Below are 24,995 nucleotides of genomic sequence, written 5' to 3' on the forward strand. Positions count from 1 at the left end.
GGTTAAACCGCCTTAGATAACTCAAGAACAGATATTCTGTTCTGGTGTGGTTCGCTAAGCGACCAGGAGTTCGCTGTAGCGAACAGGTTCGCTGAAGCTCACCAATGCTCGCCATGAGCAGGTGACTTCCGGGTGAGGTTCGCGTAGGCTCGCTAAGCCTTCGCTCAGCGAATAGTTCGTTGAAGCTCGCCAATGCTCGCCATGAGCAGGTGACTTCCTGGAACGTGGTTCGCTATGTCTCGCTAAGGCTTCGCTTAGCGAAGGCCTCTGTGACAGCAATTCTTGTTGATGTTTATAAGTGTGATTAGGCACTTGTAACATGGTTTAAGAGTATCCTTACATGATTGTTGATACATGTTGATACTGTTAATGCTTATTGTTAATCGTTATATGATTGATAAACGTGTATGCAATAAGTTGTAGCTTAATGTGAGCAATGTTATGTTTTGGCATTAATTTGCAATGTTAAGTGAATGTGTTAGGATTGTGTTCCCGCATTCATAAAAGAGTAGCTTCGAGCTAGAGAATATCATATGGTTGATATGTGTATGCATACATGCATTCATGATTGTATGTGAACATTGGAAACTTGGGTTCCAATAACGAAAATGGATTATGTGTCCATAATGAAGCCGAGGATCGGATTAGATGAATCCATGAGTCCAGAGTTGCTATCCAACAGGATATAAAACTGTTTTGGCTTATCCAAGGGAGATAAGATGGTTCGGTAAGTTCCGACATATCCAGCATGATATAAAACTGTTCTTGGTCCACCGTTGGTGAGACATCTTGGTACCACATGCATTTAGTTATGTCTAGGGATGGCATGACAGTGAATTAATTGGCATTAGATACCTTAGGGTAAATGCGCATATATTTGATAAATGGTACGTGACATGAATTGGTTGAATTGTGTTGAACTTTATTAATTGATAATCGTTTAGTGCGATGTTTTGGCGTGAGTTAGAATATGTATGATGTAGTTCGAAAGTGTAAGGTCTTTCTTATGCTCGTATGATATGCGATTATGTTTTCTAACTCTCTGCTTTGTGTTATTTGCTGGACCTTTGGGGGTTCAGATATTCAGGCTGAGGATTGTGCCGACGTTTAGACTGCTGTTCTAGCGTGGTGTTGAAGTACCTTTTGGTGAGGAGACTTAGCATAGATTACTCCTCTTAGTACTAGCTTTTGACTAGAGTTTGTAAATAGTAAATGCTCTGGTAATGTAACATCGAGTCGGGGTTTTCGCTTGGCTTTCATCGTATATCGGTGTTACCTTTTTGATATGCTAGTTATTGTATAAGTGACATCCTTAGGGATGAATATGGCTTATGGATATATATATATGTATATATATGCATGCTTGGTTAGTTTGAATCCGCTGTTGCTTTTCATGTTAAATTTCATGATGCTCTGTGTGTATGCTTGTGTTTTAATTACCGCGTGGCACTCTGCCTTTACACTTGTTGAAAAGTTTTTAAAATTACGTTTTTAAGGGTAGTATGGGTTAGGGTGTTACAATAGTGGTATCAGAGCAGGTCGGTTCGTGTGAACCAATTAGGACTTTTCTTTTCCCCGTATGAGCATGTGTAGGGAACACTGTTAGTACTTTCTAACGTCTAGTTGTGATTCGTTCAGGAATCATGGCTGCTGCGAGAACGAATGCTCAGATTGCGGAGGCTTTGGCCGCACTTACCAACATAGTGGTTAGAGATCATCAACCTGGAAGGGAGGTAGAGATGAGGTTGGAAAGGTTCATGAAGCAGAAACCGCCAACATTTACCGGAGGTTACAACCCGGATGGAGCTCACAAGTGGCTGGAGGAACTTGAAATAATTTTTGAAGCAATGGATTGTTCCGAGGAAGGGAAGACAACCCTTGGGACATATGTGTTGCGTGAGGAAGCGAACGTGTGGTGGAAGAACGCCAAGTTGAGGCTAGGACCCGGTGGTATGGCTATACCATGGGCAATGTTTAAAAGAGAATTTTTGGTCAAGTATTTTCCTGTGGATGTGAAGAATAAGAAGGTGGTGGAATTCATGGAGTTGAAACAGGGGAATATGACGGTAGCTGACTATGCCGTCAAGTTCGAGACTTTGTGTGCGTTTAGTCCGCATTACAACACTATGGAAGCGGAGAACGACAAGTGTGTGAAGTTTGAAAGTGGTCTACGTCCAGACATTAAGCATATGATTGGATTTTCACAGATAAGGGATTTTGCGACCCTTGTGAACAAGAGTAGGATCTGTGATGAAGATGGTAGAGCTAAGGTGAACTACTACAAGGCTGTGAATGACCGAAAAGGGAAAGGACAAGAGCGCGGAAAACCTTATGACAACCGCGGTAAAGGGAATACAAGTGGTGGCAAGAAGCCGGTGAATGGGAATTGTTACAACTGTGGAGAAAGGGGTCATATGTCTTATGATTGCCCGAAGAAGGGAGATAGGTGTAAGAATTGTGGAAAGCTGGGCCACAAGACCGAAGTGTGTAGGACAAAAGTGGTGTGTTTCAATTGTGGTGAAGAAGGCCACAAGAGTCCGACTTGTAAGAAGCCCAAGAAGGTGATGGGCAAGGTGTTTGCTTTGAGTGGAGAGGATGCTAGCCTTGAGGACAATCTCATTAGAGGTACGTGTTTCATCTATAACACTCCTTTAATTGCGATTATAGATACGGGAGCGACGCATTCTTTTATTTCTTTGGATTGTGCGAAGCGTCTTAGTATTCCTTTAACGGATATGACGGGTAGGATGGAAATAGAAACTCCTGCTAATGGTTCAGTGATTACCCGACAAGTATGTCGTAATTGCCCCGTAACCATTTTTGATAGGCACTTTGGTATGGATTTAGTGTGTATTCCACTTAGTGGTATGGATGTGATTTTTGGTATGAATTGGTTAATCTTCAACCGAATTCATATCAACTGTCGTGAGAAGGCCGTTGTTTTTCCGAAGCCGGAGGAGAACTTGCATTTGATGAGCGGGAAGGAAGTATCGGAAGCATTGAAAGAACATGCCGAGATGTTCATGATGTTTGCATCATTGAAGCTCGAAGGAAGAGTTAAGATAGAAGAGTTACCGATCGTTTGTGAATTCCCAGATGTGTTTCCAGATGACATATCTGACGTGCCTCCAAAGCGAGAGGTAGAGTTTTCTATCGACCTAGTACCTGGAACTAGTCCGATATCGATGGCGCCGTATCGAATGTCAGCGTCAGAGTTGAATGAATTGAAGAAGCAACTTGAAGAGCTGCTTGAGAAGAGGTTTGTTCGACCGAGTGTTTCGCCATGGGGAGCGCCGGTATTGCTTGTGAAGAAGAAAGATGGAAGCATGAGATTATGTATAGACTATCGTCAGTTGAACAAAGTGACGATCAAGAATAAATATCCACTTCCGAGGATAGATGATTTGATGGATCAACTAGTTGGAGCTTGTGTGTTTAGTAAGATCGATTTGAGATCTGGATACCATCAGATTAGAGTGAAGACGGAAGACATACCTAAGACTGCATTTAGGACGAGGTATGGGCACTACGAGTATTCAGTTATGCCGTTTGGTGTGACCAATGCACCTGGAGTTTTCATGGAGTATATGAACCAAATTTTCCATTCATTTTTGGATAGATTCGTGGTGGTGTTCATTGACGACATTTTGATTTACTCAAAATCCGAGGAAGAGCACGAAGAGCACTTGAGGATTGTTTTGCAAATCTTGAAGGAGAAGAAGTTGTATGCCAAGTTGTCGAAGTGTGAATTTTGGATGAAAGAGGTGAGTTTCCTAGGGCATATAATTTCAAGTGGAGGAATCGCGGTAGATCCTGCGAAGGTTGACGCTGTGTCACAGTGGGGAACGCCGGAATCTGTTTCAGAGATTAGAAGTTTCCTTGGTTTGGCCGGTTATTATAGAAGATTCATCGAAGGTTTTTCGAAGTTGGCTTTGCCGTTAACCAAGTTGACGAGGAAAGATCAAGCGTTTGTTTGGGATGGTATTTGTGAGAAGAGTTTCCAAGAGCTCAAGAGAAGATTGACTACTGCACCCGTGTTGATTTTACCCGATGCCAAAGAGTCGTTCGTCGTGTATTGCGATGCTTCGAAGTTAGGACTTGGTGGAGTGCTTATGCAAGGGGGTAATGTGGTAGCATATGCTTCAAGGCAACTGAAGGTTCACGAGAGGAACTATCCAACGCATGATTTGGAGTTAGCCGCAGTGGTGTTTGCTTTGAAAGTGTGGAGACACTACTTGTATGGATCGAGGTTTGAAGTGTTTAGTGATCACAAGAGTCTGAAGTACTTATTCGACCAGAAGGAGTTGAATATGAGGCAACGTAGATGGCTCGAATTCTTAAAGGACTACGATTTTGAATTGAGTTATCACCCCGGAAAAGCCAATGTGGTGGCCGATGCTTTAAGTAGGAAAACTTTGCATATGTCATCATTGATGGTGAGAGAGTTAGAGTTGATTGAAGAATTCCGAGACTTGAGTCTTGTGTGCGAGGTTACTTCTTCAAGTGTGAAGCTTGGAATGTTAAGACTGACGAATCCTTTTCTTGAAGATATTAAAGAACGTCAGAAATCGGATAAGAAATTGATGGAGAAGATGGTACTCATCAATGAAGGCAAGGAGACCAATATCAAGATTGACGAAAGTGGAGTCATGAGATTTCACGGAAGAGTTTGTGTACCGGATGTACCCGAATTGAAAAGAATGATCATGGAAGAAGGTCACAGAAGTGGTTTGAGTATTCATCCTGGAGTAACCAAGATGTATCAGGATTTGAGGAAGTTGTTTTGGTGGCCGGGAATGAAGAGGCAAATTTCTGAATTTGTTTATTCATGCTTAACTTGTCAGAAATCGAAGATTGAACATCAGAAGCCGTTTGGTTTGTTACAACCAATGTTTATACCCGAATGGAAATGGGACAGCATTGCAATGGATTTTGTGGGAGGTTTACCGAAGACCAAGAAAAGTAACGAGGTGATTTGGGTAGTAGTAGATCGTTTGACGAAGTGTGCTCACTTCATTGCTATCAGGAAAGGTACTTTGGTGCCTAAGTTGGCCGAGATTTATGTGGAGCAGATTGTGAAGCTACATGGTATTCCAACAAGTATTATTTCGGATAGAGATCCGAGATTTACTTCTAGATTTTGGGAAAGCTTGCAAGAAGCTTTAGGAACGAAGTTGAGGTTGAGTTCAGCTTATCATCCTCAGACAGATGGTCAGTCGGAGAGGACGATACAATCCTTAGAGGATTTGTTGAGAGCTTGTGTTTTGGAGCAAAACGTGAATTGGGATTCTTGTTTGCCGTTGGTAGAGTTTACATACAACAACAGTTACCATTCTAGTATCGGAATGGCACCGTTTGAGGCTTTGTATGGGAGAAGGTGTAGGACACCTCTGTGTTGGTATGAAACTGGAGAAGGTGCAATTCTTGGACCAGAGATTGTACAAGAGACAACAGAGAAGATTCGGATGATTCGTGAGAAGATGAAAGCATCTCAGAGTCGACAGAAGAGTTATCATGATAAGAGGAGGAAGGACATTGAATTCCAAGAAGGGGATCATGTATTCCTACGAGTTACATCGACTACTGGAGTAGGACGTGCGTTGAAGTCAAGGAAGTTGACATCGAGGTTTATTGGACCGTTTGAGATTTTGAAGCGAGTTGGGAAAGTTGCGTATTGTAACGACCCAAAATTTAGTATTCGTTATTTAATTATTTTATTATGCGAGGGCGTGATTTATAATTAAATTATTAAGCGGCGAATAATCATTTAGCGAGAACGTAAGTTAATGAGCGAGAAGTTATGTTGTTTGGGCCTTTGGGCGTGGAATAGGCATTGGGCCTAAGCCAAGTGGGCTTTGATCCATGAGAATAGAGAGAGCTATAAGTAGCAAGTCAAACCAATGAATAGTCTCATAAGTTGCAATTCTTGAGAAAGAGCAAGAGGAGGAGCTCATGAGGGAGAGGGAGAGCTCGTGGGAGAGAAAGAGAAGAGCAAGCTTGTGGATTCGTCGAGCTAAGGTATGAGAGTTAGATTACATATTCGTGAGTGATTCGGAAGAGGGGAGGATGTCGATTCCTCCATTCCCAAACTCTTTCCACTCTATTTTCTTGTGGGTTTTGTGGGTGATTTTCTTAATGGAAAATGGATTCTTTTGATCCTAACATGTGTAGTGAACTCATGGTAGATGAGGTAAACAACTTTGGGGAGTTGAAAATGGGAATATGTAGATGTTTGATCAATGATTTGCATGTTTATGCAACTTTGCTTATTTTGCAAGAAATTGGCATGATTTTGATTGTTTGATGTATTTGGATGTTTGGAAGGGATGATTAATGTTCCTTGATACCATATATGCTTGAATTAGCTGTTTATAAGAATTTATAACATGTCTAGATGGATTTTTGAGTGGATTCAAGGTTAAACCGCCTTAGAAACTCAAGAACAGATATTTCTGGTGTAGTTCGCTACGGATTCGCTACGGATTCGCTTAGCGAATAAGTTCGCTACGGCTTCGCTTAGCGAATAAGTTCGCTACCTGTTCGCTACAAGCTCGCTACCTGTTCGCCATGTACCTGCAACCCTCTGATGTAGTTCGCTACGGGTTCGCTACGGGTTCGCTACGGGTTCGCTACGGATTCGCTTAGCGAACAGCACTGTGACAGCAACTTTTTGATAATTGTTTTAAGTGCAATTAGGCACTTGTAACATGGTTTAAGGGTATCCTTACATGTTTGTTGATACATGTTGATGTTGTTAATACTTATTGTTAATCGTTATATGATTGATAAACGTGTATGCAATAAGTTGTAGCTTAAAGTGAGCAATGTGATGTTTTAGCATTAATTTGCAATGTTAAGGAAATGATGTGTGTTTTATGACATAAGTGTAAATGAAACTTTATGTGTATAAAAATGGTTATGCAGATAATTATCATGTGAATAATTATGATTTGAGTGATAGGATATTGTGTTATCCTAATGTGTTAGATGTTGGAATTGTGTTTTCGCATTCATAATGAGTAGCTTCGAGCTAGAAATATCATATTGATGATATGTGCAAACATACATGCATTCATGTATATATATGTTGAAATTGGAAACTTGGGTTCCAATAGATTTAAATGGATTTTTGAGTCCATAAGGAAGCCGAGGATCGGATTAGATGAATCCATAAGATCTAGAGCTGCTATCCAGCAGGATATAAAACTGTTTAACTTATCCATGAGGGATATGAAGGTTTGGTAAGTTCCGAACAATCCGGCAAGATGTAAAACTGCATAACTTATCCATGAGGGGTAAAAGGCAATTGGTACCACATGCATTAGTCGTGTCTAGGGATGACATGACATTGGATAATTGGCATTAGATGCATTAGGGTAAATGCACATGTATTTGATAATTGTTATGTGACATTATCTGATTGGATTGTAATGTGTTTTCCGTATGTGTTAAGCTTTGGTATTTACTAATTGTTTAATACTGTGATTGTTGCCATGTCTTGGTATATGAGTAGAGTCCGTCATGACTATAAAATGAACAAGTGTAGAGTCCGTCATGACTATAAAATGTACACTTTGGTAGTGTCCGAGAAGACGTGAAACTATATGATTGGTGTGTTTGTAAATGAATGATTAATTGGTAGTCGTATTCGACGATGTATGTGCGTGAGTTAGAAATGTATGATAGCGTGTGAAGTGTGTAGTATACTACTCACACTTATATTTATGTTTATGTTTTCTAACTCTCTGCTTTGTGTTAATTGCTGGACCTTTGGGGGTCCAGGTTGACAGGTTATGTGTTAGCCTCGTCCGAGTGCAATGGTGAAGCTCTGCTCTGATTGAGACACGGGAAAAAGGGGTTTTTATATGTATATGCATGTAGTCCTCTTAGTATACTCTGTTGGTCTTAAGCTTTCATTTGAAAAGTATCCGTTTTGTATAACTAATAACGTATCGTTCGATGCGAGGTTTTGTTTTTAGTTCATTCGAATATTCTACTAGATAAATGTATTAGTATTATCTTTGAATGAAGTTTGTGATATTCAAACCAGCGCTTTATAAATCAGATTTTCAATTTTTCCGCTGCGTATTTTCGAAAAAGATTTTATAAAGGCAGAGTTAATTAAATAACGGGTTTGGGTGTTACAAAGTGGTATCAGAGCAGGTTGTCTTCGGACTGTGAGGTTACGTGTCAATCAGAGCCGGTCTGTGCAGTCAGATCGAGTGAGCGTGTGTGCCAGTTGTGTCTGTCTTTTCTTGTTGTGTGTACTTGATGCGATTGATACTTATCATTGTTATAAGTTATCAAGTCAAGTAGTGGTTGAGTATTTTTATGCTTAAGTTTTAAAAATTCGTGTGGTTTGAACTTTTGGTTTGTAGATGCTTATTGCTAACAGTTGATGATCCAGCATGATGTAAAACTGCATGTGATGAAGATTTTGTTGAAAATATAAGATTATTTTCTTTTGAGTAAGTGAAAATAAATTTTTCACTAGAGTGAGAAAGGAGTAGGATGTAAGTAGATCCTAATGTGTGTTGTTATATGTTTGTTTATAACATGTGGTAGATTGATTACTAGTACTTAGTGTGGTTCTTTAATTGAACTATGTGAATGTATTCTCATGATGAGAACTTGTTTGAGAACATGCTATGTTTTATACATGTTTGAGTAGATGTTGTAAGTATACGGACAAACGAAATGTAATGCATGTACTTGACTCGATGTCTTGTGTACATGGATGTTTCATTGTCTTACATATAGTTTAGTTATAAATATATGTATAGACATGTGGTAGTAATTATGTATGCTAGTTGTTACGTAGGTTGTTACGTTAGCATAGACGGGAATAGTGTGTTTATGTATTTTGCAGTGGTGTGTATGTCAAGAGGACTGCACCGGGGTTTTGAGTAGATGCTTAGATATCTTACCTTATGTTTACCCTTTGCATACGACATGCATGTGAATGCTGTCGGTATTAGATTTCTCTTGAGAGGAATATATTTGGAATCGATAGGACGGTTAGGTGCTTACACCGGATGTTCTAGTGGAAGTGTAAAGGTGGGTTTGAGATAAGTGGGGGAGAAGATTTTGTCTCTCCAAGATGTTTCGAACGCGAGAAGTAAGGACGAATAGAGATGTTCTTGAAGTGGATTGTTTAAGATTGAGTAGCATTGTTCGAAGTGGAATTCTTATTTGGAGAATATTTTGGAGGAAGTATCAGATGATCATTTCGGAGTGAGTCGGAATGAAGTTGTTTAGCCGTAGGGAGAATGTGGCCATTGGGGAACGATGGAGCAGATTGAATGTTAAGTGAACACCGTTGCTGGGAAACGGAGAAGACGTGTGCGTCGAGGGTAAGAAAACCCGATTACAATAAGTGGGACTGGTGGTGTTTCTAGCGGAACTCGTAGCAAGAATGTTCCATTGTTTGGTTGTCTTTCACTTGATGGTTCATCCTCAAAGAGGAGGAAGAGTGATAAAGATGGAAGCTTTGTTGATGAAAAGTTTTCAGAGGAATCTGATGAGAGTTGTGTTGGAATCAACAAGACGGAGATCATGGTTGTTTGGAAATCAACTTTTGATAGTAGCTGAGATTTAAATACAGAATTACTAGGTGATCAAGAAGAGCCTAGGAAGGATTTATAAAGGTTGAGTATGTTTGAACCGAGTGGTCATTTCTTGGAAAGATTTGAGAAACTAAGTGCGAAGTGTTACCTTTGGATGTTTGGGGATAAGAAAGTTAGCCTTTGGAAACGTGTCAAGCACGAGTATTAGAGAGACGTAAGAAAGTGACTTATGTCAAGTAAGAATTTGTGGAAAGGACTATCTCACACATAAGTGATTGTTGTGTTTGGAAAATGTGTATTAAGAATTTGGAAGCAATGCTCAAAGTAAGTGTCAAATGATGTTTTGTAGCAATTGGAAAAAGTTAACTATGAAATGGAAAAGTCGGTGGAGATTAGAGATGTCGGACACATCGTATCTATGGGAATAGTATAGTAATACCATGTGGGAAGGAAATAAATGATTATGGATATTTTCGTCGTGAACGGTGGGATGATAGTGAGTCGACGAGTGACTTAAGGTAATATTTTGGATAAGAATATTTCGACAGGAAATGATATCGGGAAGGTCATGTTAAGGAAGTCAGAAATTGGATAAGAGATTATTTGGAAAATAAAACAGTTATGTTGAATGTTCGACGCAATGATTTGGGGAATTGCAAGGAAAAAGAATTTGACGGTTGGATAGTATATTTTTGGCATGTGTTAAGAAATTTGAGAAGTTAGACAGCAGATGAGCGTAGGAGTTGTGCTACCGAATGAATGGTTGGAGTGAGATTCGACGCAGTTAAGAACTTATGGAATTTGAAAAGTTGTGAAGTGTGCAACGGAAGGGTCTTTCGGAGTATTTTGGGTTAAGTGGTTTTGTTTTGGAGTGGTGCTGCGAGTACCGTAAGATGTTAAGAGAAAGTTTTAAGTAGTTTGATGAGAATGGTTTATGCCATCATCACGATTGTTGACTATCTATCGACAAATCAAGGGATTAGCTGTCCTTGATCTATTGTTGATGAGTAGACGAGATTGTGTCGATTGGGATTGACTGATTTTGTCAAACTTGGTTTGGTTTGGAGTTTGTATGTTTTGTTGGTACGAATCCGGAAGAAGTGTGAATTTGAATCGGAGTTTGTGTAAGAGACCGTATCGGCTAAGGTATTATGACTAGAAAACCCGTTGGATTGAATGCAAGTTGGGAATTAGAAAATCGGATGAGGGAATTTATCCGGAGTTGTGTTTTAGTCGGGTAATTTTCGAGGGCGAAAATCTTTTAAGGGGGGTAGAGTTGTAACGACCCAAAATTTAGTATTCGTTATTTAATTATTTTATTATGCGAGGGCGTGATTTATAATTAAATTATTAAGCGGCGAATAATCATTTAGCGAGAACGTAAGTTAATGAGCGAGAAGTTATGTTGTTTGGGCCTTTGGGCGTGGAATAGGCATTGGGCCTAAGCCAAGTGGGCTTTGATCCATGAGAATAGAGAGAGCTATAAGTAGCAAGTCAAACCAATGAATAGTCTCATAAGTTGCAATTCTTGAGAAAGAGCAAGAGGAGGAGCTCATGAGGGAGAGGGAGAGCTCGTGGGAGAGAAAGAGAAGAGCAAGCTTGTGGATTCGTCGAGCTAAGGTATGAGAGTTAGATTACATATTCGTGAGTGATTCGGAAGAGGGGAGGATGTCGATTCCTCCATTCCCAAACTCTTTCCACTCTATTTTCTTGTGGGTTTTGTGGGTGATTTTCTTAATGGAAAATGGATTCTTTTGATCCTAACATGTGTAGTGAACTCATGGTAGATGAGGTAAACAACTTTGGGGAGTTGAAAATGGGAATATGTAGATGTTTGATCAATGATTTGCATGTTTATGCAACTTTGCTTATTTTGCAAGAAATTGGCATGATTTTGATTGTTTGATGTATTTGGATGTTTGGAAGGGATGATTAATGTTCCTTGATACCATATATGCTTGAATTAGCTGTTTATAAGAATTTATAACATGTCTAGATGGATTTTTGAGTGGATTCAAGGTTAAACCGCCTTAGAAACTCAAGAACAGATATTTCTGGTGTAGTTCGCTACGGATTCGCTACGGATTCGCTTAGCGAATAAGTTCGCTACGGCTTCGCTTAGCGAATAAGTTCGCTACCTGTTCGCTACAAGCTCGCTACCTGTTCGCCATGTACCTGCAACCCTCTGATGTAGTTCGCTACGGGTTCGCTACGGGTTCGCTACGGGTTCGCTACGGATTCGCTTAGCGAACAGCACTGTGACAGCAACTTTTTGATAATTGTTTTAAGTGCAATTAGGCACTTGTAACATGGTTTAAGGGTATCCTTACATGTTTGTTGATACATGTTGATGTTGTTAATACTTATTGTTAATCGTTATATGATTGATAAACGTGTATGCAATAAGTTGTAGCTTAAAGTGAGCAATGTGATGTTTTAGCATTAATTTGCAATGTTAAGGAAATGATGTGTGTTTTATGACATAAGTGTAAATGAAACTTTATGTGTATAAAAATGGTTATGCAGATAATTATCATGTGAATAATTATGATTTGAGTGATAGGATATTGTGTTATCCTAATGTGTTAGATGTTGGAATTGTGTTTCCGCATTCATAATGAGTAGCTTCGAGCTAGAAATATCATATTGATGATATGTGCAAACATACATGCATTCATGTATATATATGTTGAAATTGGAAACTTGGGTTCCAATAGATTTAAATGGATTTTTGAGTCCATAAGGAAGCCGAGGATCGGATTAGATGAATCCATAAGATCTAGAGCTGCTATCCAGCAGGATATAAAACTGTTTAACTTATCCATGAGGGATATGAAGGTTTGGTAAGTTCCGAACAATCCGGCAAGATGTAAAACTGCATAACTTATCCATGAGGGGTAAAAGGCAATTGGTACCACATGCATTAGTCGTGTCTAGGGATGACATGACATTGGATAATTGGCATTAGATGCATTAGGGTAAATGCACATGTATTTGATAATTGTTATGTGACATTATCTGATTGGATTGTAATGTGTTTTCCGTATGTGTTAAGCTTTGGTATTTACTAATTGTTTAATACTGTGATTGTTGCCATGTCTTGGTATATGAGTAGAGTCCGTCATGACTATAAAATGAACAAGTGTAGAGTCCGTCATGACTATAAAATGTACACTTTGGTAGTGTCCGAGAAGACGTGAAACTATATGATTGGTGTGTTTGTAAATGAATGATTAATTGGTAGTCGTATTCGACGATGTATGTGCGTGAGTTAGAAATGTATGATAGCGTGTGAAGTGTGTAGTATACTACTCACACTTATATTTATGTTTATGTTTTCTAACTCTCTGCTTTGTGTTAATTGCTGGACCTTTGGGGGTCCAGGTTGACAGGTTATGTGTTAGCCTCGTCCGAGTGCAATGGTGAAGCTCTGCTCTGATTGAGACACGGGAAAAAGGGGTTTTTATATGTATATGCATGTAGTCCTCTTAGTATACTCTGTTGGTCTTAAGCTTTCATTTGAAAAGTATCCGTTTTGTATAACTAATAACGTATCGTTCGATGCGAGGTTTTGTTTTTAGTTCATTCGAATATTCTACTAGATAAATGTATTAGTATTATCTTTGAATGAAGTTTGTGATATTCAAACCAGCGCTTTATAAATCAGATTTTCAATTTTTCCGCTGCGTATTTTCGAAAAAGATTTTATAAAGGCAGAGTTAATTAAATAACGGGTTTGGGTGTTACACGTATAGGATTGCATTACCGCCATCATTGGCGAATTTGCACGATGTTTTTCATGTATCACAGTTGCGCAAGTATGTGTCTGATCCGACACACGTGATTGAATCGGACGATGTTCAAGTGAGGGATGACTTGACCATTGAGACTGTGCCTTTGAGAATCGAAGGAAGAGAAGTGAAGAGGTTGAGAAACAAAGAGATTGCATCCGTGAAAGTCGTGTGGGGAGGACCGGCTGGTGAGAATGCGACGTGGGAGTTGGAAAGCAAGATGAGAGATTCTTATCCCGATCTGTTTCTAGGTAAATTCGAGGGCGAAATTCTTTTAAGGGGGTAGGATTGTAACGACCCATTTTTCGTATTCATATATTTTATTAAATGTTATTTTATTTATTAATTGGCTTTTATTATTTTAGTGGGCGACGAATAATTATTTAGCCGATCGTAAGTTATTAGGCGCGAGAACCTTTGTTTTGGGCTTATGGGCGTGAGAGGCAATGGGCCTAACCCATTTTGGGCTTGGTTCATGACAATAGAAGTAGTATAAGTAGCAAGTCAAACATATGAATAGTTTCACAATTCATTTCTTTGAGTTTGAGTGAGTAAGAGCAAGAGCAAAACCATAGAGCAAGGGCTAGGGTTTGATCAAGAGAGAAAGCTTGAGCAAGAGAAGGCTTGGATCATCACCAAACTTAAGGTAAGAGATTAGAATTCATGATTCTTGAGTGGCAAGGAGAGGGGAGATTGTCTATGTCTCCATTCCCGAACTCTCCCACTCAATTTCTTTTAGACTTTTGATTAAGCTTTTGTATGTGAGTGTGATGTTCTTCATCATCACTTTGTATGTGTTAATCACTAGCTAGATTTCATGATAAATATGTGTATGTTTGGATCATGTTGAGAAAGTTTATGAAAGTTACTTAAAACCCAAGAAATTGGCATGATTTTGATTATTAGAGGTATTTGGATGTTTGGAAGGGATGATTAATGTTCCTTGATACCATATATGTTTGGAATGACTGTTTATATGAATTTATAACATGTTTAGATGAATTTTTGAGTTGATTTAAGGTTAAACCGCCTTAGATAACTCAAGAACAGATATTCTGTTCTGGTGTGGTTCGCTAAGCGACCAGGAGTTCGCTGTAGCGAACAGGTTCGCTGAAGCTCGCCAATGCTCGCCATGAGCAGGTGACTTCCGGGTGAGGTTCGCGTAGGCTCGCTAAGCCTTCGCTCAGCGAATAGTTCGTTGAAGCTCGCCAATGCTCGCCATGAGCAGGTGACTTCCTGGAACGTGGTTCGCTATGTCTCGCTAAGGCTTCGCTTAGCGAAGGCCTCTGTGACAGCAATTCTTGTTGATGTTTATAAGTGTGATTAGGCACTTGTAACATGGTTTAAGAGTATCCTTACATGATTGTTGATACATGTTGATACTGTTAATGCTTATTGTTAATCGTTATATGATTGATAAACGTGTATGCAATAAGTTGTAGCTTAATGTGAGCAATGTTATGTTTTGGCATTAATTTGCAATGTTAAGTGAATGTGTTAGGATTGTGTTCCCGCATTCATAAAAGAGTAGCTTCGAGCTAGAGAATATCATATGGTTGATATGTGTATGCATACATGCATTCATGATTGTATGTGAACATTGGAAACTTGGGTTCCAATAACGAAAATGGATTATGTGTCCATAATGAAGCCGAGGATCGGATTAGATGAATCCATGAGTCCAGAGTTGCTATCCAACAGGATATAAAACTGTTTTGGCTTATCCAAGGGATATAAGATGGTTCGGTAAGTTCCGACATATCCAGCATGATATAAAACTGTTCTTGGTCCACCGTTGGTGAGACATCTTGGTACCACATGCATTTAGTTATGTCTAGGGATGGCATGACAGTGAATTAATTGGCATTAGATACCTTAGGGTAAATGCGCATATATTTGATAAATGGTACGTGACATGAATTGGTTGAATTGTGTTGAACTTTATTAATTGATAATCGTTTAGTGCGATGTTTTGGCGTGAGTTAGAATATGTATGATGTAGTTCGAAAGTGTAAGGTCTTTCTTATGCTCGTATGATATGCGATTATGTTTTCTAACTCTCTGCTTTGTGTTATTTGCTGGACCTTTGGGGGTTCAGATATTCAGGCTGAGGATTGTGCCGACGTTTAGACTGCTGTTCTAGCGTGGTGTTGAAGTACCTTTTGGTGAGGAGACTTAGCATAGATTACTCCTCTTAGTACTAGCTTTTGACTAGAGTTTGTAAATAGTAAATGCTCTGGTAATGTAACATCGAGTCGGGGTTTTCGCTTGGCTTTCATCGTATATCGGTGTTACCTTTTTGATATGCTAGTTATTGTATAAGTGACATCCTTAGGGATGAATATGGCTTATGGATATATATATATGTATATATATGCATGCTTGGTTAGTTTGAATCCGCTGTTGCTTTTCATGTTAAATTTCATGATGCTCTGTGTGTATGCTTGTGTTTTAATTACCGCGTGGCACTCTGCCTTTACACTTGTTGAAAAGCTTTTAAAATTACGTTTTTAAGGGTAGTATGGGTTAGGGTGTTACAGGCCATAAATTGGGAGAATTTTCATCTACTCAAAACTTCAGGAGGCATACAAAAAATGACACTAAATCTCGTCGTTGACCTTCGTTTTTCTAAGGTGAATTTATTTAATACGTATACAAACAAAATATCAGACTAGATCTCGTCACCTTCGTTTTTCTAAGGTGAATTTAATAAATAAACTTAAACTAAACCTGGGGGGGTTAATAAAAAAATGAAATTCAATATCTTCGTGAACCTCTTCTTTTCGCGGGGGAACTTCCATTTTCACATTTTTCAGCCAGTCACAATTGATATTTGTAAGATTTGGAATCTAGTTAGTACTAAGCTGATGAATAAGATGATGACTAGCGTTCGTAGTGAGGAATGCTTGATTATTTGGAAAATAGCCTCGGATTATGCACGTAGAATGAGATGAAATAGAGCTTATGCTCTAGGGTGTTTGCCATCTTATTATTTTTTTTTGAATTGCTTTATTCTGCAGCAGAAAATACTACTCACAATCATATATTTCAACCAACTAAGTTAATGAGTTATAATGAGTTATAAAGCTATATTTATATAGCTTTATAACTCATTGACTTAGTTATAAAGATATATAAATATATCTTTATATATATATATATATATAAAAAAGAAATAAATTAAAGTAGACAAATAAGACGTATCATTTTATATAGAGTAGTGAGGAATTATGGGACAAAAAATACATCCGCTCGGTTTCAGACTTGGTACAACTCAAAATCATGATTCTATTTGGTTTGCACAACCAAGAGATTATTCCGAGAATCTAAAAGAAGATAAAATAATACGAGATTGTATCAAGAATTATCTACAAAAAACAGTAAGAATAGCCTCTGGTGTCGAGGGAATTGGACGAATAAAGATTAAAAAAAGAATCGATGTGATTCAAATCTATGTAGGACTTTCACCAAAGTTATTCACAGAGTGGGAGCCTCGAAGAAGAATCGAAGAATTACAGACTAATGTACAAAAAAAACTTAATTGTGTGAACCGAAAAATCAAGATTGCAATTACAAGAATTCAAAATGTTTATAGAGACCCTAATATTCTTGCAGAATTTATAGCTGTACAATTAAAGAAAAGAATTTCGTTTCGTAAAGCAATCCAACAAGCTATTGAATTAGCTGAACAGGCAGGTACAAAAGGAGTTCAAGTACAAATTTCGGGACGTATCGACGGAAAAGAAATTGCACGTGTCGAATGGTTCAGAGAAGGTAGGGTTCCTCTACAAACCATTCGAGCTAAAATGGATTATTGTTCCTATCCAGTTCGAACTATTTATGGGGTATTGGGAATCAAAGTTTGGATAGTTCTAAACAACGACTAATAAAATAAAATTTTCCTTCTATATTAAGGTTCCATCTTTTGCTAAAAAAAAAATGACGAATTCTTACTACACGCTTATTCCTAAAGAAGAAATGACAAATTTTATAAGATTGAATAAAAAAATGAATTATTTTATAGTGAAGGAATTGCTATGCTTAGTGTGTGACTCGTTGGTTTTTTTGAGAGTGGTTAAATTTCTACAAAAATTCGTAGAATTTATTACTAAAGAATTAATAACCTACTCATCGCTTCCCATTATCTGGATATAAAGAACTACGTGGTGATAGAATTGAATTATAGCAACTGAAATAAAAAAGAATGTGATTATTAGTTGTAAAGCAATAAGAATATACAGATAAATGAAGGGGTGAAAGAAAGATAGAAAAAAAGATATCTTGGATATAGAATTCTACTATGTAAAGGTCTATGGGTCATCTTATAAAAGGTAGTGTAATAAAGCATTCATATTCAAAATTCATCCATATATGGATGAATATATTCCTAGAATAAACGAATCAAGAGCCGCGAATCAATAAAACTGAGAAGGTTGATTCAACAAAAAAAGAATCAAATAAATAAGAAAATTTTTTAAAAATGAAATCTTATTAATATTAAAAAGGCTCCATTATAGAATTTAGACCTAACCATAAATCGAAAAGCGATGGGAACGACGAAACCTGTGAATACCTAAGATTATATTAAAATGAAAAATCTTACCGATTCATTAGATGGGATGGCGGAAGAAACTAAGAATTCATTTTTTTTAGGAGTTGTGGACTAACCCAACATTAAATCTTAAATTTTTAATGAGAGAGTAAATATTCGCCCGCGAAAATGTGGATTTTTTTAATTTCGAAATATGAGAAATTAGATACGGATAGCGAAAATGGTCTATAAGAATCCATATTTCGTTATATATCAAAGCAAGATATAAAAATTTCTACTAGATCCACCGTTTACTTCTTGACCTAAATCTTTCTTGGAAAAGTCGATTGTATAAGATGCCTCATCGTCTCCCGGCACTAAAAAAGGGACCTTGGGAACTCCAATTGGCATAAAAAAGAAAAAAAGAAAATGCAAGAAGATGCAGTTGTCTATCTTACTTTGCTTTGGTGTGAGAACGTTATATATTATTTTCATTATTATTTTCAATTAATTATAGGTGAAATATTTTTCAGTCGATTTATTCGCGAGGAGCCGTATGAGGTGAAAATCTCATGTACGGTTCTGTAATAGAGATGGAATTGAGAAACAACCATCAACTATAACCCCAAAAGAACCAGATTCCGTAAACACCATCGAGGAAGAATGAAAGGAAAAGCCTATCGAGGTAATAAAATTTGCTTCGGAAAATATGCTCTTCAGGCACTTGAGCCCGCTTGGATCACATCTAGACAAATAGAAGCAGGGCGACGGGCAATGTCACGAAATGTTCGCCGGGGTGGAAAAATATGGGTACGTATATTTCCAGACAAACTTGTTACAGTAAGACCTACAGAAACGCGTATGGGTTCGGGAAAAGGATCTCCCGAATATTGGGTAGCTGTCGTTAAACCCGGCAAAATACTTTATGAAATGGGAGGGGTCCCTGAAAATATAGCTAGAAAGGCTATTTCAATAGCGGCATCCAAAATGCCTATACGAACTCAATTCATTCTTTCTGAATAATCATTTAGAACGAAAGAGATCTTTAGTATGAAAAAAGTGGCAATTGTAGGTTTCTTTTTTTTTTTGAACACAGAATATTTTTTTTATTTCAACTTTTTGACTGAAAGATAAAAAAAAAAATGATATGATTCAACCTCAAACTTATTTAAATGTAGCCGATAATAGCGGAGCCCGCGAATTGATGTGTATTCGAATCATAGGAGCTAGTAATCGACGGTATGCTTATATTGGTGACATTGTTGTTGCTGTAATCAAAAAAGCCGTACCAAATTCATCTTTAGAAAGATCAGAAGTGATCAGAGCTGTAATTGTACGTACTTGTAAAGAACTCAAACGTAGTAATGGTATAATAATAAAGTATGATGATAATGCGGCGGTTCTCGTTGATAAAGAAGGAAATCCAAAAGGAACTCGAATTTTTTCCGCAATAGCCCGAGAATTGAGACAGTTAAATTTTACTAAAATAGTTTCATTAGCACCCGAGGTATTATAATACGAGATTGTGATATCGATATATTATTTATCACTTGAATGAATAGGAAGGAAATATATATATATTCAAAATAAAAATTCGAATTCAGAATTCTATCTATTTTTTTTTACAAATAGAATTCTGAATTCGTATTCCGTATAAGATTATCTATATAGTTTATAACAAGTTTAGCATTTAGATCGTTCATTTTTAGCCCATTCCTTTTTGATTTGGTAGTTCGACCGCGAAACTTCTTTGTTTCTGTATTTCCGGAATATGAGTGTGTGACTTGTTATAATTGATCCTATTGATAGTACAGAACATAAAATAGATACGTCATCTTCTCTTGATAGAGATGGCTTTACCCCGTCAGATATTTATTCGAGTATCTGGAGCATGGAATATAGAAAAGAAATAGATTCTTAAAGTATTAGAACTATGATAATAGGTCATTCGTTCATTTTCTTTCTATCTTTTTTTTTTTGTTTTTAAATATTCTATATTATATATTTACATTATCCTAATTAGAATAATATTTTCTATACAGACTAGAGTATTATTATATTCTCCTATTCAATATTAGATATTTTATTGAATCAAAAAATAAAAAATCAAAAAAAAAACGCGAGCACGTTGATTATATCGAAAGTAAGGAGCAATAATCGATCATGTGTAAAGATACTATCGCTGATATACTAACCTTGATACGCAATGCTGACAGGAATGGAAAAAGAATAGTTCAACTACCACGTACTAATATTATCGAACTCATTGTGAGAATTCTTGTACAAGAGGGTCTTGTTGAAAACGTCAGAAAACATCGAGAAAGCAAAAAAGACTTTTATGTTTTAACTCTACGGTATAGAAGAAATAGGAAAAGATCGTATAAAACTTTTTTAAATTTAAAAAGGATCAGTACACCAGGTCTACGAATCTATTCTAACTATCAACAAATTCCGAGAGTTTTAGGAGGAATGGGAATTGTAATTCTTTCTACTTCTAGGGGTATAATGACAGATCGAGAGGCTAGATTAGAAAGAATCGGCGGAGAAGTTTTATGTTATATATGGTAATGATAATTTTGCCCATATTCGAATTCTATGAAAAACTTCGATACATTATTGTGAATGGAGTAGAGAAAAAACAGATTTCTAATATTACTCTCGATACATTAGTGAATGTGTGAAGAGGATTTAACTAGAATAGAAATAAAAATTCATGAAGATTTCATTTAATTAATTACTGAATCACTTCTGAGGGTATGTTCCAGGTTGCTTTAGAGAAATAGAATAAAAATGAGATTCTAGTCTATGTTTCAAAAAAAATTCGACGTACTTTATGGATACGACCGGTAAGGGAAAAAATCGAAGTATAAGTCACTTAATTTAATTAGACTATTTTGTAACTTCAACCTGTTTTTTAGGAAAAACACGTTGAAGTTAAAAATGTAAGGAAACCCTATTTTCTTCCAATATATAGATTCAGCATTAAGTTTAAATTAAGGAGTTCAAAATATGAAAGTAAGAGCCTCTGTTCGTAAAATTTGTGAAAAATGTCGATTGATCCGCAGGCGAGGTCGAATTATAGTAATTTGTTCCAATCCAAAACATAAACAAAGACAAGGATAATATTTTCACAAAAGCTTTCTATTAAAAAGAAAGTACCGAATGCAAATAAAAAAAAATGATAATAAAATTCAATTTTCTTATCTATTTTCTTAATTAAATACTAAATCATAAAAAAATAATAATTTAGATTCTATATTCCAATCTAGTCTATAGTTATAAGTATTATAATTAATATTATTGCTTACTGCTTGATATTTCAAAAATGGTATTCTATATTAATCGAATTATAGAATACAATAGCATAGAATAGAATAAGTAGTTAGAAAATAGTAAAGAATCCGTTTTTGACAGGAAATGGATATATCCATATATTTCGAACTTATATTTTTTAAAATAATAAAAAATGGCAAAATTTATACGAAAAATTGGTTCACGTAAAAACGGACGTATTGGTTCGCGCAAGCATCCTCGTAAAATACATAGGGGGGTTATTTATGTTCAAGCTAGTTTCAACAATACCATTGTGACTGTTACAGATCTACGAGGTCGGGCGATTTCTTGGTCCTCTGCCGGTTCATGTGGATTCAAAGGTTCACGAAGGAGTACACCGTTTGCCGCTCAAACCGTAGCAGGAAATGCTATTCGACCAGTAGTCGCTCAAGGCATGAAACGAGCAGAAGTCATGATAAAAGGTCCCGGTCCAGGAAGAGATGCGGCATTAAGAGCTATTTTAAGAAGTGGTATACGATTAAAGTTTCTACGGGATGTAACACCTCTGCCACATAATGGATGTAGGGCTCCTAAAAAAAGACGTATATAAAACTATAAATAAACATTCAAGAAAGATATTTCAAGAGAAATAAACAATTAAATCACGAGTTTAATAAAAATATATTACTATGATTCGAGAAAAAGTAAAAGTATCAACTCAGACACTACAGTGGAAGTGTGTTGAATCAAGGGTAGACAGTAAGCGTCTTTATTATGGACGCTTTATTCTGTCTCCACTTATGAAAGGTCAAGCAGATACAATAGGCATTGCAATGCGAAGAATTTTGCTCGGAGAAATAGAGGGAACATGTATCACACGTGCAAAATCTGAGAAAATACCACATGAATATTCTACCATAGTAGGTATTCAAGAATCAATACATGAAATTTTAATGAATTTGAAAGAAATTGTATTGAGAAGTAATCTGTATGGAACTCGAGACGCGTCCATTTGTTTCAAAGGTCCTGGATATGTAACAGCTCAAGACATTATTTTACCACCTTCGGTGGAAATCGTGGATAATACACAACATATAGCTAACCTAACAGAACCTATTAATTTGTGTATTGAATTACAAATTGAGAGGAAGCGGGGATATCGTATAAAAACAATAGACAACATTCAAGATGGAAGTTATACTATAGATGCCGTATTCATGCCTGTTAGAAATGCAAATCATAGTATTCATTCTTATGTGAACGGTAATGAAAAACAAGAGATACTCTTTGTAACGACCCATTTTTCGTATTCATATATTTTATTAAATGTTATTTTATTTATTAATTGGCTTTTATTATTTTAGTGGGCGACGAATAATTATTTAGCCGAACGTAAGTTATTAGACGCGAGAACCTTTGTTTTGGGCTTATGGGCGTGAGAGGTATGGGCCTAAGCCAATTGGGCTTGGTTCATGACCATGGAAAGTAGTATAAGTAACAAGTCAAACATATGAATAGTATTACAATTCATTTCTTTGAGTTTTGAGTGAGTAGAGCAAGAGCAAAACCATAGAGCTAAGCTAGGGTTTGATCAAGAGAGAAAGCTTGAGCAAGAGAAGGCTTGGATCATCACCAAACTTAAGGTAAGAGATTAGAATTCATGATTCTTGAGTGATAAGGAGAGGGGAGATTGTCTATGTCTCCGTTCCCGAACTCTCCCACTCAATTTCTTTTAGACTTTTGATAAGCTTTTGTATGTGAGTGTGATGTTCTTCATCATCACTTTGTATGTGTTAATCACTAGCTAGATTTCATGATAAATATGTGTATGTTTGGATCATGTTGAGAAAGTTTATGAAAGTTACTTAAAACCCAAGAAATTGACATGATTTTGATTATTAGAGGTATTTGGATGTTTGGAAGGGATGATTAATGTTCCTTGATACCATATATGTTTGGAATGGCTGTTTATATGAATTTATAACATGTTTGGATGAATTTTTGAGTTGATTTAAGGTTAAACCGCCTTAGATAACTCAAGAACAGATATTCTGTTCTGGTGTGGTTCGCTAAGCGACCAGGAGTTCGCTGTAGCGAACAGGTTCGCTGAAGCTCGCCAATGCTCGCCATGAGCAGGTGACTTCCGGGTGAGGTTCGCGTAGGCTCGCTAAGCCTTCGCTCAGCGAATAGTTCGTTGAAGCTCGCCAATGCTCGCCATGAGCAGGTGACTTCCTGGAACGTGGTTCGCTATGTCTCGCTAAGGCTTCGCTTAGCGAAGGCCTCTGTGACAGCAATTTTGTTGATGTTTGTAAGTGTATTTAGGCACTTGTAAAATGGTTTAAGAGTATCCTTACATGATTGTTGATACATGTTGATACTGTTAATGCTTATTGTTAATCGTTATATGATTGATAAACGTGTATGCAATAAGTTGTAGCTTAATGTGAGCAATGTTATGTTTTGGCATTAATTTGCAATGTTAAGTGAATGTGTTAGGATTGTGTTCCCGCATTCATAAAAGAGTAGCTTCGAGCTAGAGAATATCATATGGTTGATATGTGTATGCATACATGCATTCATGATTGTATGTGAACATTGGAAACTTGGGTTCCAATAACGAAAATGGATTATGTGTCCATAATGAAGCCGAGGATCGGATTAGATGAATCCATGAGTCCGGAGTTGCTATCCAACAGGATATAAAACTGTGTTGGCTTATCCAAGGGAGATAAGATGGTTCGGTAAGTTCCGACATATCCAGCATGATATAAAACTGTTCTTGGTCCACCGTTGGTGTGACATCTTGGTACCACATGCATTTAGTTATGTCTAGGGATGGCATGACAGTGAATTAATTGGCATTAGATACCTTAGGGTAAATGCGCATATATTTGGTAAATGGTACGTGACATTAGTTGGTTGAAATGTGTTGAACTTTATTAATTGATAATCGTTTAGTGCGATGTTTTGGCGTGAGTTAGAATATGTATGATGTAGTTCGAAAGTGTAAGGTCTTTCTTATGCTCGTATGATATGCGATTATGTTTTCTAACTCTCTGCTTTGTGTTATTTGCTGGACCTTTGGGGGTTCAGATATTCAGGCTGAGGATTGTGCCGACGTTTAGACTGCTGTTTTAGCGTGGTGTTGAAGTACCTTTTGGTGAGGAGACTTAGAATAGATTACTCCTCTTAGTACTAGCTTTTGACTAGAGTTTGTAAATAGTAAATGCTCTGGTAATGTAACATCGAGTCGGGGATTACGCTTGGATTTCATCGTATATCGGTGTTACCTTTTGATATGCTAGTTATTGTATAAGTGACATCCTTAGGGATGAATATGGCTTATGTATATATATATATGTATATATATGCATGCTTGGTTTGATTGGAATCCGCTGTTGCTTTTCATGTTAAATTTCATGATGCTCTGTGTGTATGCTTGTGTTTTAATTACCGCGTGGCACTCTGCCTTTACACTTGTTGAAAAGTTTTTAAAATTACGTTTTTAAGGGTAGTATGGGTTAGGGTGTTACAATAGTGGTATCAGAGCAGGTCGGTTCGTGTGAACCAATTAGGACTTTTCTTTTCCCCGTATGAGCATGTGTAGGGAACACTGTTAGTACTTTCTAACGTCTAGTTGTGATTCGTTCAGGAATCATGGCTGCTGCGAGAACGAATGCTCAGATTGCGGAGGCTTTGGCCGCACTCACCAACATAGTGGTTAGAGATCATCAACCTGGAAGAGAGGTAGAGATGAGGTTGGAACGGTTCATGAAGCAGAAACCGCCAACATTTACCGGAGGTTACAACCCGGATGGAGCTCACAAGTGGCTG

At 37.3% G+C, this 24,995-nt stretch overlaps 3 protein-coding genes and 1 pseudogene across 3 annotated transcripts; all 4 read left to right on the forward strand.

Annotated features, from left to right (window-relative positions):
• Positions 1–16,209: 16,209 nt before the first annotated feature.
• On the forward strand, positions 16,210–17,351 carry LOC123899479 (30S ribosomal protein S3, chloroplastic-like). The gene has a single exon (XM_045950616.1). The coding sequence runs from the start codon at positions 16,588–16,590 to the stop codon at positions 17,242–17,244; it is 657 nt and encodes a 218-aa protein (XP_045806572.1). The 5' UTR covers positions 16,210–16,587; the 3' UTR covers positions 17,245–17,351.
• LOC123899482 (50S ribosomal protein L16, chloroplastic) lies at positions 17,275–19,049 on the forward strand. Its single transcript, XM_045950618.1, has 2 exons — positions 17,275–17,403; positions 18,513–19,049. Exons 1-2 carry the CDS (start codon positions 17,395–17,397, stop codon positions 18,909–18,911), a joined length of 408 nt encoding a protein of 135 aa, XP_045806574.1. The 5' UTR covers positions 17,275–17,394; the 3' UTR covers positions 18,912–19,049.
• Positions 19,050–21,154: 2,105 nt separating this feature from the next.
• Positions 21,155–21,771, forward strand: LOC123899481 (30S ribosomal protein S11, chloroplastic-like). The gene has a single exon (XM_045950617.1). The coding sequence runs from the start codon at positions 21,355–21,357 to the stop codon at positions 21,769–21,771; it is 417 nt and encodes a 138-aa protein (XP_045806573.1). The 5' UTR covers positions 21,155–21,354.
• A 79-nt stretch (positions 21,772–21,850) lies between these two features.
• On the forward strand, positions 21,851–22,444 carry LOC123899480 (annotated as a pseudogene).
• The last annotated feature ends 2,551 nt before the right edge of the window (positions 22,445–24,995 follow it).

This window comes from Trifolium pratense, linkage group LG7, assembly GCF_020283565.1.
Source record: "Trifolium pratense cultivar HEN17-A07 linkage group LG7, ARS_RC_1.1, whole genome shotgun sequence".
Taxonomy (NCBI): domain Eukaryota; kingdom Viridiplantae; phylum Streptophyta; class Magnoliopsida; order Fabales; family Fabaceae; genus Trifolium; species Trifolium pratense.